Raw genomic sequence first — 16,927 nt, 5'->3', positions numbered from 1 at the left:
CCTAACACAGCATGCTTGATATCATTTAAACATGCTTTGGCCAGATCACATTATGTGAGACCTCAGAGTGAAAAACAATCCTGGATTACATTTTCATCACTGATTATTCAAACAACCTGTACAAAAACTGTCTGGGATAAAATCCGGAAGATGAAAGATAAAGAACATGCTGTTTGTCAGACCCTAATGGACGTAGTTGTTGATTGCAGAGTTAGTGCAGACATTTTGAGAGAGAACTTGCCAGGATCTCAGCAACAGTTTCCTGCCCTCCTGATTTCATTTGTTTGTATCTACATGTGTCTAATTTTATTTTGTATATGCCTGATCTCATTTCTTATCTTGATCATTTCATTATTTAGTTCTTGCATTCCAGCAGTCTTCCTGCTGGAAGTTTATTTTTCACTTGGTTAGACTATAATAAATTAAGTTTAATCCTTTATCCAAGTGTAAGCAAACAAAGTTTGCGCCTGAAAATATCTTCAGGACTGAGGTAAGGTAGTGCAACACCAGGCAACTGAGCAAGGGTGGCCCAAGCTCTCATCACTGCTTGTCTCAGTATCTCCCATAATGCAAAGCACATCTCCTTGTAGACATGTATAATGCTATGCATTAAGAGAAGGGCCACTATCCAGACCAATTTCACTACCTTACCTCAGTCCTGAAGATATTTCCAGGCACAAACTTTGTTTGCTTACACTTGGACAAAGGATTAAACTAAATTTATTATAGTCTAACCAAGTGAAAAATAAACTTCCAACATCTTTCTCTAAATCCAGAGTAATTCACTAATATGGTGGTACACCTGTTGGCAACTCCTATAGGTAAATATGATCTCTCCTATTGCTTCTGCCTTAGTATCTCCATGTTTGTGTCTGCCTCCCACTGACGAAACCTCAATAAAGGTTGAAACCGGTCTGGGTAGTGGCCCTTCCCTTAATGCATAGCAGTATACATGTCTGCAAGGAGATGTTCTTTGCATTATGGGAGATACCTAGACAAGGAGTGATGAGAGCTTGGTCCACCTTTGCTTGGAGTTTCCTGGTGTTGCACTACCTTACCTCAGTCCTGAAGATATTTTCAGGTGCAAACTTTGTTTGCTTACACTTGGATAAAGGATTAAACTAAATTTATTACAGTCTTCCTGCTGTTGCTCTGTCATTCATGCTTTCTTCCATTCTCACAGTTACACTAGCTCTTGCACCATCAATCAGGCTCACTTTTGCTTCCACATTTACGCTTTCTTTTCCTTTTTCAGTAATTTTTGGATTCACTTTCTCATTCCCTGTACTCCTATTCTGATTCTTACACTCCAGCTGTCATTCTCAGTTTTACACCAATTACTGCCTTTTGTCTGATATTTTTCACTTCGCATTCATGACTTTCATTCAAATTACTGCAGTCTATTAACATATCACACTTTCTGCAGACCCTCAGTATCTCACTTCTTTTGTATTAATCTCTTAATACATCTGTCACATGTTACTGTACATTATCCAACCACTCAGAAACAACTTAGTATCTGTCTTGTAATGTGAATTAGTTATCTGTATGTCCAACCACGGAAATGACCGATTTCGAATCCTTTCTAGATATTAAATTACTGCTGATGTGAGTGTCCAGATAATACATGATTTTAATGTATAAGGCACATAATAATGCATAATTGTCATTACAATTTCATTAAGTATACATTATTGTGCAAAATTCATTCAAGGTTTTTTGAAAGAGATGTTTGTGTGTATAATATCAGAAGAGGCTCATACTCTAAAAGAGTACTGTTGAAAGTTTTTTTCACTTGGTTATGCTATAAATTAAAGATGCCAAGAAATTATATCTTGGTTTCATCCTTTATCCAAGCATAAGCAAACAGAGTTTGCATGTGAAGTCACTTTATTCACCTCATTACATTCCTACAGGAAGAATGGTCCAAATTCCTATTGATTGCTATCATATGGGGCACACTTGTGGAAGGTATGCCCCATAGGATTGCTGTAGTCATCACAGCAAAAGGAGGTCCTACTTCTTATTAAGGTGGATATCATGATTGTTTGTTCCTCACATTGTAGTGTCTGTTGACTTTTTTCCAAAAAGTGTATGAATTATGAGAAGCTATAAAAAGGTTGCTTTTTCTTTTAAGTAGTCATTCTAAAAGTATTTAATTAGTAGCAGTTAGTCATAAATATCTTTGTCACAAATTAATTTTCATTTAAAACAAGTTGGTAATCAGGTAGCCATTCTCATGCAATTTACTTACGAAGAGGGGATAAAAAATCACATAAGACATATTTGAAAGTTTTCATGTCTCTTAATTTTTATTCTATATTTTTTATATTTTTATGAAAATGTTTATTATTTTATTATATTATTTTTATAGTAATTTTGTATTAACGGACTCTAAATACAAATATTTTTTCAAGCCACATACAGATTCTTTCAGTTGTCTGAATGCTATTAGTTGAGATTCTAATAAGCTACTAAATTTGTGTGTGTGTGTGTGTGTATATATATATATATATATATATATAAAAATAATGCATATAAAATATATACAGTTGACCATTGAAGAACATGGGTTTGAATTGCACGGTTCCACTTATACATGTTTTTTTTAAGAAAAGTTGATGCATAAAATATATGTAGACACTAGTCTATTTTATCATTTACTACCATAAAGTATAAGCAAATCTATTACATAAAAAAGTTAAAATTTATCAAAACTTATGCACGCAAACACTTACAGACCGTACATGGTCATTTGCAGTTCAGAGAAATGTAAACGTAAAGATGCAGTATTAAATCATCACTGCATAAATTTAACTGTTATTAATTAGTTAATTGGTTGTTTAATTAACATTAAATAAATTTTATAATGATTAGTGTATAGGCTTAGGCAACGACAAAACAATTGTATTGATTGCACTAGGCTACCATAAAGCAATCATATAGCTGCTTCTTCATTATGAATTCATGAATTGTTATACAGCAATCCCTCGATTAGTGTGCCTAATGCATTCTTTAAAACAGGTGCACTAATCGAATATAATAACCTTGTGATTTGTGGTGAATGAAGTGGAGGTGAGTAGTCTATTGCATAACCTCAATGTCAATACATCTGTGGGATTGGATGGTATACCAGCTTGTGTTGTACGAGAAGCAACTAAAGAATTGTCAGTACCCTTGACCATTTTGTTTAATTTGAGTCTCAGGTCTGGGTTAGTCCCGAGGGGGTGGAAAGAGGGGAAAATAGTTCCACTGCATAAAGGTGTTTCCAAGACTGCTGTTGCAAATTACCGACTGATTAGCATATCAGGAATCATTGTCAAGGTCTTAGAGAAATTAGTCAAGAAAAGAATATAGGATTGGATAGATGAAAATGGGATATTGTATGGGGGACAACATGGTTTTATGAAGGGTAGATCATGCCTCAGTAACTTGCTCACGTTTTATAACACAGTGACGGCTGAACTGGATAGGGGGTAATGGGTTTACAGTAATACTACTGGACCTTGCCAAAGCTTTTGATAGTATACCACATAGAACCCTAATCAGTAAACTGGAGCAGATGGGGATAGATATAGGGTTGGTGAGATGGATAGGAGGGTGGTTGAAGGAGAGATACCAGAGAGTGGTTTATTCAGGAGTGGAGTCTAAAAGACGGCTTGTGACTAGTGGAGTGCCACAGGGTTCTGTTCTTGGACCACTGCTTTTCAATTTGTTCATCAATGATATAGGAAAGGATTTGAGAGGAAGTGTTCACTTGTTTGCTGATGATGCAAAGTTGGGTAGAGCAATTATGAGTGCACAGGATGTCAAAATTTTACAGGATGATTTGGATAGTTCGGAGGACTGGGCTAAGGAGAATGGATGTCAATTTAATGTGTCAAAATGAAAGGGTATGCATTTTGGGGTGAAAAGATTAGCAGCAGTATATCACATTGGTGGAACTGTACTCCAGGAAACCGACGAGGCCAGGAATTTGGGAGTTTTGGTGGATAGAGAATTGAAGTTTAGGGGGCACAGTGCAAAAGTGGCTAAATCAGCTCATCAAATCACTTGGCTTCTGAAAAATACTTTAACAAGCAGAGACAAACAAGTTATTGTTCCTCTGTATCGAGCCTTGATAAGACCCCATGTAGACTACTGTGCCCAGATATGGGTGCCAGGGTTTCTTTTTGATGAGAGGACGTGGAGAGGATCCAGAGATGAGTGACCAAGATGATAGCAGGTCTGTGGAATGAACCTTATGAGAACAGGTTGAAGATTTGTGGGTTGCAAAAATTGGTCGATAGGCAGAAAAGGGGTGATATGATTGAGCCATTCAAATTACTTAAGGGTTTCTATAAGATTGATCCAGAAGATATTTTTGAAAATATGACTGCTAGTGGGAGGACTAGGGGCCATGAATGGAAGCTGGGCAAGAACGTGGTTGACAAGGGTGTTAGAGCTAGGTTTTTTACTTGGAGAGTAGTGAATGAGTGGAATAAGCTTCCAGAGTCTGTTGTGGGTGCTACGACCATGAATGAGTTCAAGGCAAGGTATGATAGATACTGTGTGAATGTCGAATAGTTGTTCTTGACATGATGTTAGGGCCTCCCTCGAAGAGTCTGTCGACTCCTTGGAGTTGCCCGGAACAACAACAATAATAATAATAACCTATGGGAAAATGTATAATTCATTCCTCAGATTTCTTTTTTGAACCTTAATTTTTTTTATAAAAGAATTAATGTATGTCTCAGGGCCTAGTTATAGGAAAACCATGAAGTGAAAGACAATAAAACATATTTAGAATATAAATTTTATTATTCTACTTCTTAACAAAGAATTGAGCTAACGTGGTTTGCCGGGCATTTTGTTTCTTTTTTTCATACAACCGACGGTATTGCCCTATTGCCTCTCCTACTCTTCTGCAAATATTGCTGCTTCACTCTTCATTAGGGTCAGTGCCTCTAAGCATTGCTGCTTAAAAACTTCGATTGTATGAAAAACATATTCAGATTGTTTCTGTGAAATCTCTTTTGGCTGACTATCAGTGGTTAAATTTTCTTCATATTCTTCGGGATCTTCCCACTGTGCATCTAAATTTAGTAGTTCGGAATCGCTCTATTCTTCAGAATGAGATTTAATTAACTCTTGGACATTATCATTGAAGGGGAGAAAGAAATGAAGGACATACAAATTGGTCGCCAACATGTGAAATCACATGCTTTATAGATAAAATTTCCCAACTGTTATACAAACAAAATAGTTACCACTTTAAAAACTACAATGATCATGAAAGAGAAGTTAATTTTCCGAAGTGTGATAATAAACAACTCATCCCAGATGACGGATTGATTACCTTATTATCGGAATGGATTCTCCTTTTTGTGACATGCGCAGAAGTGTCGAAGGGTCTCGAATCTGTGGGCATACTATAGCAGACGACATAAATTTTGGCGGTAAAAATTTGGAACATAGTGTACATGGAAGTAGTATATAGTTTGCCATTAAAAATAACTTTGTAAAATGTTTTAAATAAGTAACTAAATAATTTCTTTCTGGTGAGTGATTTTTTTTAAAATAGAAAATTTTTAAAATCTGTAACATTTATTTTTAAGATGTATATATGCGCACTAATCGAATTTGGGTATCGAAAAAAAATGACGCACTAATCGGGCGTGCAGTAATCTAGGGATTACTGTACCTATAAATAAATATGAATTTCTTTTTCTCATTTTCTTTTAATTTTTGATATTGAGTATTAGTAATATGTATAGCATCTACAGTGTTTTGTATCGTATAAGGCAGTATACGATATGTATGATGTAGATACTGACAGACATAAGATTCATCTTGTAAACAGATGACGTAAACTTATGGCATTGATAAATGCAGTTTCAATTCTTGGATCATCTCCTATCTAGGAGGTTAACTACGGACGTAACAACATGTGGTGAGGACCCTATCTCTTCCACATTTGTAAGTATTCGTGACTGTAATCCATGTGTGTTCACAGAGCCAGTTGTTTGCCTGTTTTGAGGGACGAAAAACCCTCTACCTCCATATGAGACCATCTAACTCACCTTTAGTCGAAAGAGACCAGATAAAGGTTCCTCACATCATAGACAGGAATCGAACTCTGGTCTTTCCAACTAAAGGGCTTCATCTATACTGACTGAGCTATGGAGGCTCGATAAATACAGTACAATACTGTAAATGTATTTTCACTTCTTTATGATTTTGTTTAATAATATTTTCTTTTCTCTAGCTTACTTCATTGTAAGAATACAGTATATAATACATATATACCATACAAAATGTGTTAATCAGATGTTTGTTATAGGTAAGACTTCGATCAACAGTAGGCTATTAGTAGTCAAGTTTTTGGGGAGTCAAAAGTTATACACAGATTTTCGAACAATGTGGGGGGGTTGATTTCCCCTAACTCCCACGTTGTTCAAGAGTTAACTGCATGTGAAGTGGCTCGAAGGATTACTTGGATGTTGAAAAACATGCCAACAAGTAAAGATAAAGAAGTTTTTATCCCTTTTTATAAAGCTGTGATTCGGTCATATCTTCACTATCGATTTGGTTTCTTGGGGACCAGGAGGTGGTGGTGAAGATTCAGAAATGAGTGACTAAGCTGGTGACAGGTCTGAGGAATGCTCCCTATGAGGATAGGTTGAAGGTTTATGCGTTGCAAAGTTTAGTTAAGTGGAAAAGAGGGAGGACATGATAGAACCTTTTAAGATATTAATACCCCAATAGGCCATGACATCTATAGGCATCCAGCCAAATCTGGATATAATTCTGTAACACCATATTGAATTATATGGATAAAAAGTGCAATTTGGTCTCACTATTTCATCCACCCATGCCAGTAGAGATGTTAAAGGGGATGGGGATTTATTTGCATGGAGAATAAGTGGAATGGATTGACACGCACACACTCTCTCTCCCTGTTGTTCTAGGTAATTAAGTTCAATCTGATTTGCAGCCTAGATGTGGAATTAGTTCTTTTGCATTTTGAACTTGACTTAGTCTACACCGATTCATACATAGTCAAACAAGCCTGCAAAAAAAATTAGTATAAATGTCAAAAAAGTGCTTCACCAATCTGTTGCATCTGATTCGGTATAACTACATGTTCATTCAGGTGGATGAAGTGATCGTGGAAAATGCAAATCATTTCCCATATCTTTCTTATTTATTTTTTGAATGTGATTCTACTCATGAAAGATTGAAGCCTTTGGGTAAGCTAAGAATTTTTTAAAATTAATTTTTATAATTTTTTTTGTATTTTTTATTCAGTTTTTTTACATTATCCAGAAAACCCTACCCAGAGACCAAACATTTAGCTTTTACAAGCTATTTCAGACCCTCATTAAGTGAGTGGTAGTCTCACACTCAGCGATGAAACTCATCTCCTACCTCTCTCTTAGCAAACTGATACTAATCAGAAATTTCAATTTTGCATTTGAAATGCACTAGTCTAGCTATTGACAATTGAGAAAACAACTCTTGAATGATAGCAGCATCTATGCTGTATGAGTGCCAGCTTGGTTTATATGCTATTGTTATCCTATGATTGTTATCTCTGTGATTGCAAAATGTGGACCACTTACTGCAGGCACCTGAGAAACCTAGAAAAATACCACCATCTTTGAGGAAATCTTTGCTGGAAAGACAATGCACATGGATTGTCATGTGTATTCCAGATGTGCCTCACAAAACAGATCTGAACTGACAAAGGCCAGAGAACAAGAGGTGACAAAAGCACATCAGGACAGACATAAAAAGAACTGAAGCATTGGTATGAACAAGAAAGCTGTGGCTGTCTTGTAGCATAACAGATTATATTGGGAAATGTGCCTTCGTATTAGTGCCTCCTGCAGATATCACAAGTACATGAGTGTTTTGGAAGCCAGTCATACTTATTTGCAAGTGACCACCAATAATGCTGATTTGTGTTGTACAGTTGATTCTCGTTATATAATAAATACCTTTATAAAAAAAAAAAAAATTAGTAACAATGAAAAGAACTTATAAGGGGGCAGCTACCAGCCTGGCAAACCAAGGTGGCATTTCTTGGCACAGATAGGAAAAGAAGGTGCACATTGGAATGAATACAATATCAGGAAATAAGAACACTTCAAGAGCTGATGTTTCTCCTGATAAAACCTTTAAAAGTGACTTAAAACAAGCTATAAACAAACTGAAAATGAAAAATTGTCAGTGAATCAGAATTGCAACGTGGAATGTGAGAACAATGAACAGATGTGGAAAATTAGAAAATCTCAAACAAGAAATGAACAAAGGAAATATTGATATCATAGGGCTCTGTGAAGTCAGATGGGAAGGAATAGGTGATTTTTATAGTGAATAGCATAAAATGTCTGCATGAAACAGCAAAGAGCATTATTAGCATAAAATGTCTGAATGACAGGATTATGGTGATAAAATTGAAGGCTGAACCTGCGGACATAACAATAATGCAGGTATATATGCCAACAAGTGATTATTCAGATGAAATAGAGGAAATGTATGAACAATTACAAGAACTAATCAATAAAGAAAAAAGAAAAGACTATATGATTACAATGGGAGACTGAAATGGAGTTGTGGGAGAAGAAGAGGATGGGAGTGTAGTAGGAAGATACGGACTAGATGGTAGAAATGAGAGAGGGGAAAGGTTAGTGGAATTCTGTAAAGAAAATAAGCTAATAATTATGAATACTTGGCTTAAAAAAATCTAAGAGAAGACTATACACCCAGAAAAAAACAGGAGATACGGATAGGTATCAAATTGATTACATTATAGTAAAGCGAAGATATAAGAATAGTATAAAAAAATGCATGCATGTATCCTGGGGCTGATATTTACTCTGACCACAACCTACTATTCATAGAAATTAATGAAGCTATGAAAAGGAAAAAATTGAACTTAGAGAAATTAAAAAATACCAAGGAATTTGGAAATAGATTGGAAACAAGTTTTGTCAAAAACTGAAGATCCAGAAAAGAAATGGGAACAAGTTAAAAAATTAAATAAAGAAGATTGTAGAAGAAGAAATTGGATATGTAAGATCTAAAAGAATAAAAAAAACCTTGGATAACTAATGAGATGATTTCTCTAATGGAAGAAAGAAAGAAGAAAATGGAAAAATAAAGACACCACAGAAGGGAAAATGCAATATAGAACCCTGAATGACAAATTGAAAAGGGAAGTAGAGAAGATTGGCTTAAAAAACTGTGAAGAAATGGAAAATTATGAGAGAGTGGGAAGGTATGATCTTTTGTATGAAAAAGCAAGAAGCATAAATCACAAGAGAAATGGAATTCGAGCTAGAGGCATAGAAAATAAGAATGCAAAAATCATAACTGAAGAAGATAAAATCCTAATGTGATGGAAGTAATACATTGAAGATCTATATGACAAGGAAAAATAGACCAAATGAGTTGCCATTAGAAGATATAAAGAAGGTAAATAAAGATGATCTAGGCCCAGAGATTTTAAAGACAAAAGTAGAAATGGCTATTAAATAACTAAAATGTGGAAAGGCAGAAGGAATAGATGAAATACCTGCAGAATTCCTGAAACAACTTCAGAAGAAAGGAACTGAAGAAATAACTGAAATAATAAATTTAATTTATAATTAGCAAAAGATTTTATGACCTTTATGACCTTAATATTTATACCTATACCAAAGAAAAGTAATGCAGTGAACTGCAAGGATTTTAGAACAGTAAGCCCCATTTCCCATACATCAAAAATACTTATCATCATTATCATCATTATTATTACGGGCAACTCCAGGGAGTCATTAGACTCATCGAGGGAGGCCCCAAATCTGGGGTGGGGGGGGGGGGGGGTGGGGGGGGGGGGGGGTGGGGGGGGGGGGGGGTGGGGGGGGGGGGGGGTGGGGGGGGGGGGGGGTGGGGGGGGGGGGGGGTGGGGGGGGGGGGGGGTGGGGGGGGGGGGGGGTGGGGGGGGGGGGGGGTGGGGGGGGGGGGGGGTGGGGGGGGGGGGGGGTGGGGGGGGGGGGGGGTGGGGGGGGGGGGGGGTGGGGGGGGGGGGGGGTGGGGGGGGGGGGGGGTGGGGGGGGGGGGGGGTGGGGGGGGGGGGGGGTGGGGGGGGGGGGGGGTGGGGGGGGGGGGGGGTGGGGGGGGGGGGGGGTGGGGGGGGGGGGGGGTGGGGGGGGGGGGGGGTGGGGGGGGGGGGGGGTGGGGGGGGGGGGGGGTGGGGGGGGGGGGGGGTGGGGGGGGGGGGGGGTGGGGGGGGGGGGGGGTGGGGGGGGGGGGGGGTGGGGGGGGGGGGGGGTGGGGGGGGGGGGGGGTGGGGGGGGGGGGGGGAAAACACATTTATTGAGATCTTAAAGTTATACATCTTACATTCACGCACTTAAATCAATTTTATGTCATTCTAAAGCAAAAACTAGTTAAACCAACTAAAACACAAATGGATACAATCATTAACTCCTTCCATAAGATTAAGCATTAAACTACACATTATACAAATCTTAAATTTCATCCATTCATTTCTCTTCTAAATTATGTTAGTTATTCACATAATATACTTGTCACAAATCATCTATAAACTTTCTCTAACAAAATGCTCAGTGGAGTTAAGCCACTGCTATCATCAATAATCACCTAAGAGTTCTATACTATATTGTCCTTGCTCACTAACTATATAACATTTCTTCACTCTAAGTGGGAAAGGAATAACAAAATTCTGTATTTTACCAGCTCTTGAGAAGATTAACAGATCCGTCACTTAATTTACATTTTCATCTTACACAGCACGATCCTTCGTCCTTGAATTTGGGGTCAGAACTTCTTTGCTAGGCCTTTATACACGTGGTTACTCATAGAGGTCATCCTGATTGGCTTTACTGAATGTCTGGCGATGTGCCTACATCTGCTTGGTTCTGATGGCGCCAGTCCTCGTCAGAGTTGCCAGTTCAGGAATTCCGTCCTGAGGAGAGAGTTAGTCAGGGCGCTGGAACTGTGGGTGCCAACATCTAACATCTCAGGGTGATCCGGAATTCATCAGAAGACGAGAGAGAGAGAGAGAGAGAGAGGCCCCACGTTCAACCACTTAAAACACCCAGAAAGGGTCAGGAGAACAAGACAAAAAGCCGAAAAAAGGTCTGAGAGAGGGGAGCAAACCTCTTTTATTCTACATTTTTGGCACCCTCTTTACTGCCATGTTCTTCCTCTCGGCACTCCTCTCCTTTGCCTGCGAGATCATCCGGTACACCGCATCGCCTTGTGTAGCATCTTCACGGGAAAACGAAGTAGCGCCGCTTTCCATGTAAATACTTATGCCTCAAGCCAAACGTTCACCCGAACAGTCTGCCTGCGAACTTTGGACTTTTGTTTACACTTTGATAAACATCTCATTTCACATAGAATACCCTGTTATAGGTTACAATATACAAAATTGGAAATCTTTACTTAGATTTAAATAAACAAGTTTTCTTATATAATTCTATATTCAAAGGTATTTATAGCCCTATTTACAATCCTTTTGATAGCTTAAGTACAAGTTTCTCCTTGCTGATATGTTAGACTTGTTAAATCTTGAACAAATAAATTCTCCCATTCAAGATCTAACATTATCAACCAAATTTTGTAAGTTCCAAATCTTCAGTCTGTCCTCATAAGAAACTGTTTTTTCAAAGATTTAACATCTTTGAAACAGTGGTGAAAAGGTCATGCACCTCTGAATCCTCCACCATTTTCCTCATCCCCAGGAAACCTTGTGACTGTCTGACACTGTAGTACAAATACAGTTTCATGAATGAAGGAATAAAAAAAGTTATTATCCCTCTTTATGGAGGGATAACTTTTTTATTCCACCTCCTCCTTGTTAATGTGTTTTTCAACATACAAGTGATCCTTTGTGTTGTCTGTCTTCTGAACTTCAACTTCCTGTCCATCATCAACCCCCCCCCCCTGCCCCGCTTTGTATATTTCTTGCACTACCTTTATTCATTGTTGTCCTATTCAGCATAGTCATCAAACAACAGGCTATTCCCCCCCCTCCCAAATCATCCTCAGTATAATTATTATGCAAATTAAACAGCAGATGGTCCAAAGTGTAGAGCTCTGTGGCACACCACTGGTCAACTGCCTTCTTTATTCCACTCTGCTATATATATATAGTTTTTTGATGTCTGTCCATTATCTGCCCTCTTCTCCATGTTACGGTTTAATATTTATTTCCATTTGCTTCAGTTTATCTAATAGGGTTCAGTGCAGCATCCTGTCAAATGTCTGTGCAACATCTAGTGTTTTCATTTAGCCATTTACTTTCTTCATCTCCACTCTCATTTTATTGTAGAAAGCAGTTTCATTTGAACTTTATCAAACATCAGGTTGTTGAAATAACAAACTGTATTAATTAACTTGGATTACTGTGTGTGTGTGTGTGTGGCAGGGGAAGGGCATCATTATTCTACACAGTAATATTGTGTCATGCATTTCTAGCCTATAAGTGGTGGTACAACATTGTTACAAAATTCTGAATAATACAACCCTTGATTGTGCACCCAGTGATTTCCATCTCTTCAGACTACCAAAAGCAACAGATAGCTAGCATATCAGTGTGTAGAATGCTCTCATTTACTGGTTAAAGATATTTGGTAGTTATTTTTTTTATTTTAGGATAGATATACTGTGGTTGGACAAATTCATAAACATCATTGGCAACTCTATGGAAAAGTGATGTCTACCAAAGTCATCTTATGTGTTTATGCATATCAGAATAAAGTCCATCACATAAGAGTGCTTGCTACCTTATTTTTTATGGATCCTGATGTATACATTTGGTTTTGATATACACAGTTGTTAAGCATGTTTTTTCATTTTTTTTGAGAATATTAAGTACCTCCATATTACATTTCAGAACTTTTCAGTTGAGAAGTTATTTGGTCTCATGCAGAAGATGTATGACTCTCCCTCTCCAGGAAACTTGCTTGACTCTGTGTGTGTGTGTGTGTGTGTGTGAGAGAGAGAGAGAGAGAGAGAGAGAACACACACACAGAGCTAGAGAACAAGATTAAGACATAATATATGGATTTCATGATATTAGTTGCTACATCCATAGGTCCATGCGGTTAGCCTAGTGGCTTTGCGCTTCGCAACCATATGTCTGGGGAAGGAGTGTCCCAGGTTTGATTCCCGTCATAAACGTGAGTAATTTGAGGATTTTCCTCATGCATAGCCAAGTTAGCCGGTCTTGGGCATGGGTAGTAGGGTTTTTTCTGCCAGTTTATCTGGCGTTTTTCATCCCGCAAACCAGCCCCGTGAACATACGCCTCTACAGTCAAAAATATATTCCCCCCCCAGCAGCAGACCAGGCAACAGGTCGGTTGGGAGTAGTACTAACAAGAAGTCGCATCTAAGTAACATGCGGACCCTGCATAGGAAGCAGGAATAACACGTAGTGAAAGAAGTTGCTACAGCCATAGCTCCAAGTAGTTCTATGCCATTTCCAAGAAATATCAAATATAATAGTTTTTTTTAATTTTGAAATATTCTTTTGTTATGTTAATCGTGTATTTTTTTTTTTTTTTTTACATCTAAATAGGATATAAACTGAAGCAAACACCAACTGACATTTGGTCTATGAGAGAGAGGCTATGCTTGGCATCATCTGTCTTAAGAAGTGGAGACCAGAACTGGTAACAATATTATTTATTTTATTCAGATATTAATTATTAGGTATTAGCTATATCTCAATTTAAATATTACATTTCCAAACTGCATTTACAAGTACTATTAATATATTATTATTATTATTATTATTCAGGCCTCCATGAAGTCAAAAGACTCGTCTTGGGAGGTCCTTCCTAAGAACATAAAGTCTGTCAAGACTCATCGAGGGGAAGTCCCCCCCCCCCCCCCCACTAAGAAACACAATCTATCATACCACTCCTTAAACTCATTGCCCGTTCTCACTCCCACCACTCCATCAGGCAATGCATTCCATGGTTCAACCACCCTCCACACAAAGAAACCACTCCTTACCCTCTTGCTCACAGTTTCCTTTCGTAACTTCCAGGGATAGCCTCTTGTCATCACTCCTTCCCACTGTTCAACCAAGCGAAAGAACTCCCCAGTGTCAACCCTGTAACCACCTCTCAACAGTTTAAAAGTCTCAATCATATCACTTCTCCTTCTTCTATCCACCAAACTCTGCAGTCCGCATTCCCTCAGCCAATCCTCATAACTGTGCTTGTACAGTCCTGAAACCATCTTTGTCATCTGTCTTTGTATCCTTTCCACAGTTAATTTATCCCCTTCAAATCCTGGGGACCAAATCTGAGAACAATAATCCAAGTGTGGTCTGATCAGAGACTTATACAACGGAATGATAACCCTCTTTTCTCTGCAGGTCAGTGTCCTTCTCATAATTGCAGCAATCCTCTGTGTTACTTTCACCACCTTTGCAATATGTCCCCTAAACTTCAGGTTTCTATCAATCATCAACCCCAGATCTCTTGTCTCCCCCTACTTCCTCCAGTATAACTCCTCCCATAGAGTATGCAGCATCCCATCGATGTTTCCCAAACCTCAAGACCTTACATTTTGCTGCATTAAACTGACAACCCCCATTCATTTGCCCATCTATCTAGCTTATTTAAATCCTCTTGCAAGGCTACCACATCTGCACTATTACTAATGATCCTTCCCAGCTTCGCATCATCAGCAAACAACTGAATATCCCCTTGCAATCCACTGGCAATGTCATTGATATAAAGGTTAAACAATATAGGTCCTAGTACTGAGCTCTGTGGGACCCCACTTGTAACCCTCTGCCTCCTTGAAACTGCTCCACCATACGCAACTCTCTGATACCTATCAGACAGCCAATCCTGAATCCAGTTGACCAATCTGACATCCAGACCCATGTGCTGCAACTTAAATATCAGCTTATCATGTGGCACCCTCTCAAATGCCTTTGCTAAGTCTAAGAAAATTGCAGTATGTTCTTGTAACTTTATTATAAAAGGCTAGCATATTGCTAAAACAAGAGCACCCTTTCACAAATCCATGTTGACTCTCACAGATAACATTACCCTCATCTGCCCAATGCTGTATACGGTCCCTCACTACTTTCTCCAAGATCTTAACAACTACTGATGACACACAGACTGGCCTATAATTAGACACTTCTAGTCTGTTACCACCCTTATGCCATGGCACTATCTTACCTTCTTTCCATTCCCTGGGCACCTTTGCCGAAGCCAGACTTTCATTGAAAAGCCAGGTTAAAGGCACTGTCAGTTCCCTAGCACAGTCTCTCAAAACTCGTGGTGAAATACCATCCAGATGCCAGCTTTACTGACATCCAGAGTACTCAGTATCTGAATCACACTCTCCTCCTGTACCTCTAAACCTCGAACCAGCCCTATCCCTCTAGCATTAAAACTGACTCCTCTAGGATAAAATACTCCAATAAAGTGTTCATTGAACAATTCCACTATGTCCTCTGCATCAGTCACTCTATTCCCATTTTTATCCCACAATATCATTCTTCCACAGTCATTTCTTCTCCTACTGGCCGCATAGCTAAAAAATTTCCTAGGATTTTCTTTGGATCTTAGGGCCAATCTCCTCTCATATTCCAGTTTTGCTTTCCTTACCACACTAGTCACTCTTCTGGCCTGTGTCTTATATTCTTCATGCATCTTCTCTTCACCTGTCTCCTTATATCTCTTCCATAGCCTCTTTTTCGCATGCAATTCCTGTTTAATATTGTTTGTCATCCACTTTACTCCAAATTGTGTCCTCTTCCTCACTCGTGGTATACAATTTACCATTGCTGCTAACAAATATTCTTTCACAATTTCCCACGCACTAATGATATCCTGGCCTTCCAATTCCTCCCTCCATGAAAATTCCCCAAGTTGACATCTTAAACTATTATAATCACCTGCCTTATAATTCCACATAAGTTCCCATCTCTTTGATACTCCTGCATATCTATTCATTTTCCAAGTCAAAACCATATGGTCACTTTCTCCAATTGGTGGGAGAGATATCAACTCAGTTATTATCAACTCTTCTGATGCTATAATCAAATCCAAAACTCTTGAACCCCTGGTTCCATCTGTTACATGGTGCCTAAGACATTTGTCCCTCAACAATTCTAGAAATTCCATTCCCCTATTGCTACATGCATCTTCCTCTCTCTCTCCAATTTATACTACTTTAGTTAAAATCTCCCATAACAATCATTCTTCTTGCACTTGGCAAACTTAGCTGTCTAAACATCTCCTGGTCCCCATCCTCTGTGCTCCTGGGTCTGTAGCAACACCCCACTAAATATCCTGTCTTGCCTACCTCTACCTCACACCATACGCTCTCAAAATCACTTGTCTCACTTCCTTCCAAAGCCTCCACTCTTAGAGGACATAGTTCATCACTTATCATAAGCAGTACCCTACCACCACACTTTCCCCTCCTATCCTGACGAAAAATGCTATACCCAGCGACTTCTATTCCTGTTGTATATCCCCTTCTGTCAACCATGTCTCGGTGATCCCAATAATTTTTGGCCAGGCTGATGCTATCTGCGCCACCAATTTTTTTTCCATTTTTTCCACTTCTAGCACTTCCATATCTCTCTCTCATTCCGTCTCTCCTACTGTTTCCATCCTCTCATCTGCTAGCATTCCCATACCTCTCTCTCATTCCCCCTCTTCTACTGTTTCCATTCTCTCCTCTTCTAGCACCCCCATACCTCTCACTCATACTCCCTAAATTCTCTCTCTCCTACTCTGATTCACCTTGCATTTATCTCTTCCATTCTCCTAATCTTATCTTTCATACTTCTACTCTCATTCACAAGACATTCCACCTCCTCTTTCAACTCATCTATCTCCCTCTGCAGGTCAGTCACTCTTAATCTAAATTCACTCTCCCAAACAAATCC

General features: G+C 38.8%; 1 protein-coding gene across 1 annotated transcript in view; it reads left to right on the top strand.

Annotated features, from left to right (window-relative positions):
* Brd8 (Bromodomain containing 8) overlaps nt 1-16,927 on the top strand; it is a 575,604-nt gene that overhangs the window by 16,228 nt on the left and 542,449 nt on the right. Inside the window, exon 2 of the mRNA XM_090393081.1 lies at nt 13,577-13,670. Coding sequence (XP_090249207.1) covers nt 13,577-13,670 — 94 coding nt within the window. The remainder of the gene's footprint in view (nt 1-13,576; nt 13,671-16,927) is intronic.

This window comes from Typopeltis vanoorti, chromosome 5, assembly GCF_054136105.1.
Source record: "Typopeltis vanoorti isolate ZY-2024b chromosome 5, IOZ_Tvanoo_1.0, whole genome shotgun sequence".
Lineage (NCBI taxonomy): Eukaryota > Metazoa > Arthropoda > Arachnida > Uropygi > Thelyphonidae > Typopeltis > Typopeltis vanoorti.
The sequence above is the reverse complement of the archived record's forward strand: the minus strand, read 5'-3'. Positions and strand labels throughout refer to the sequence as shown.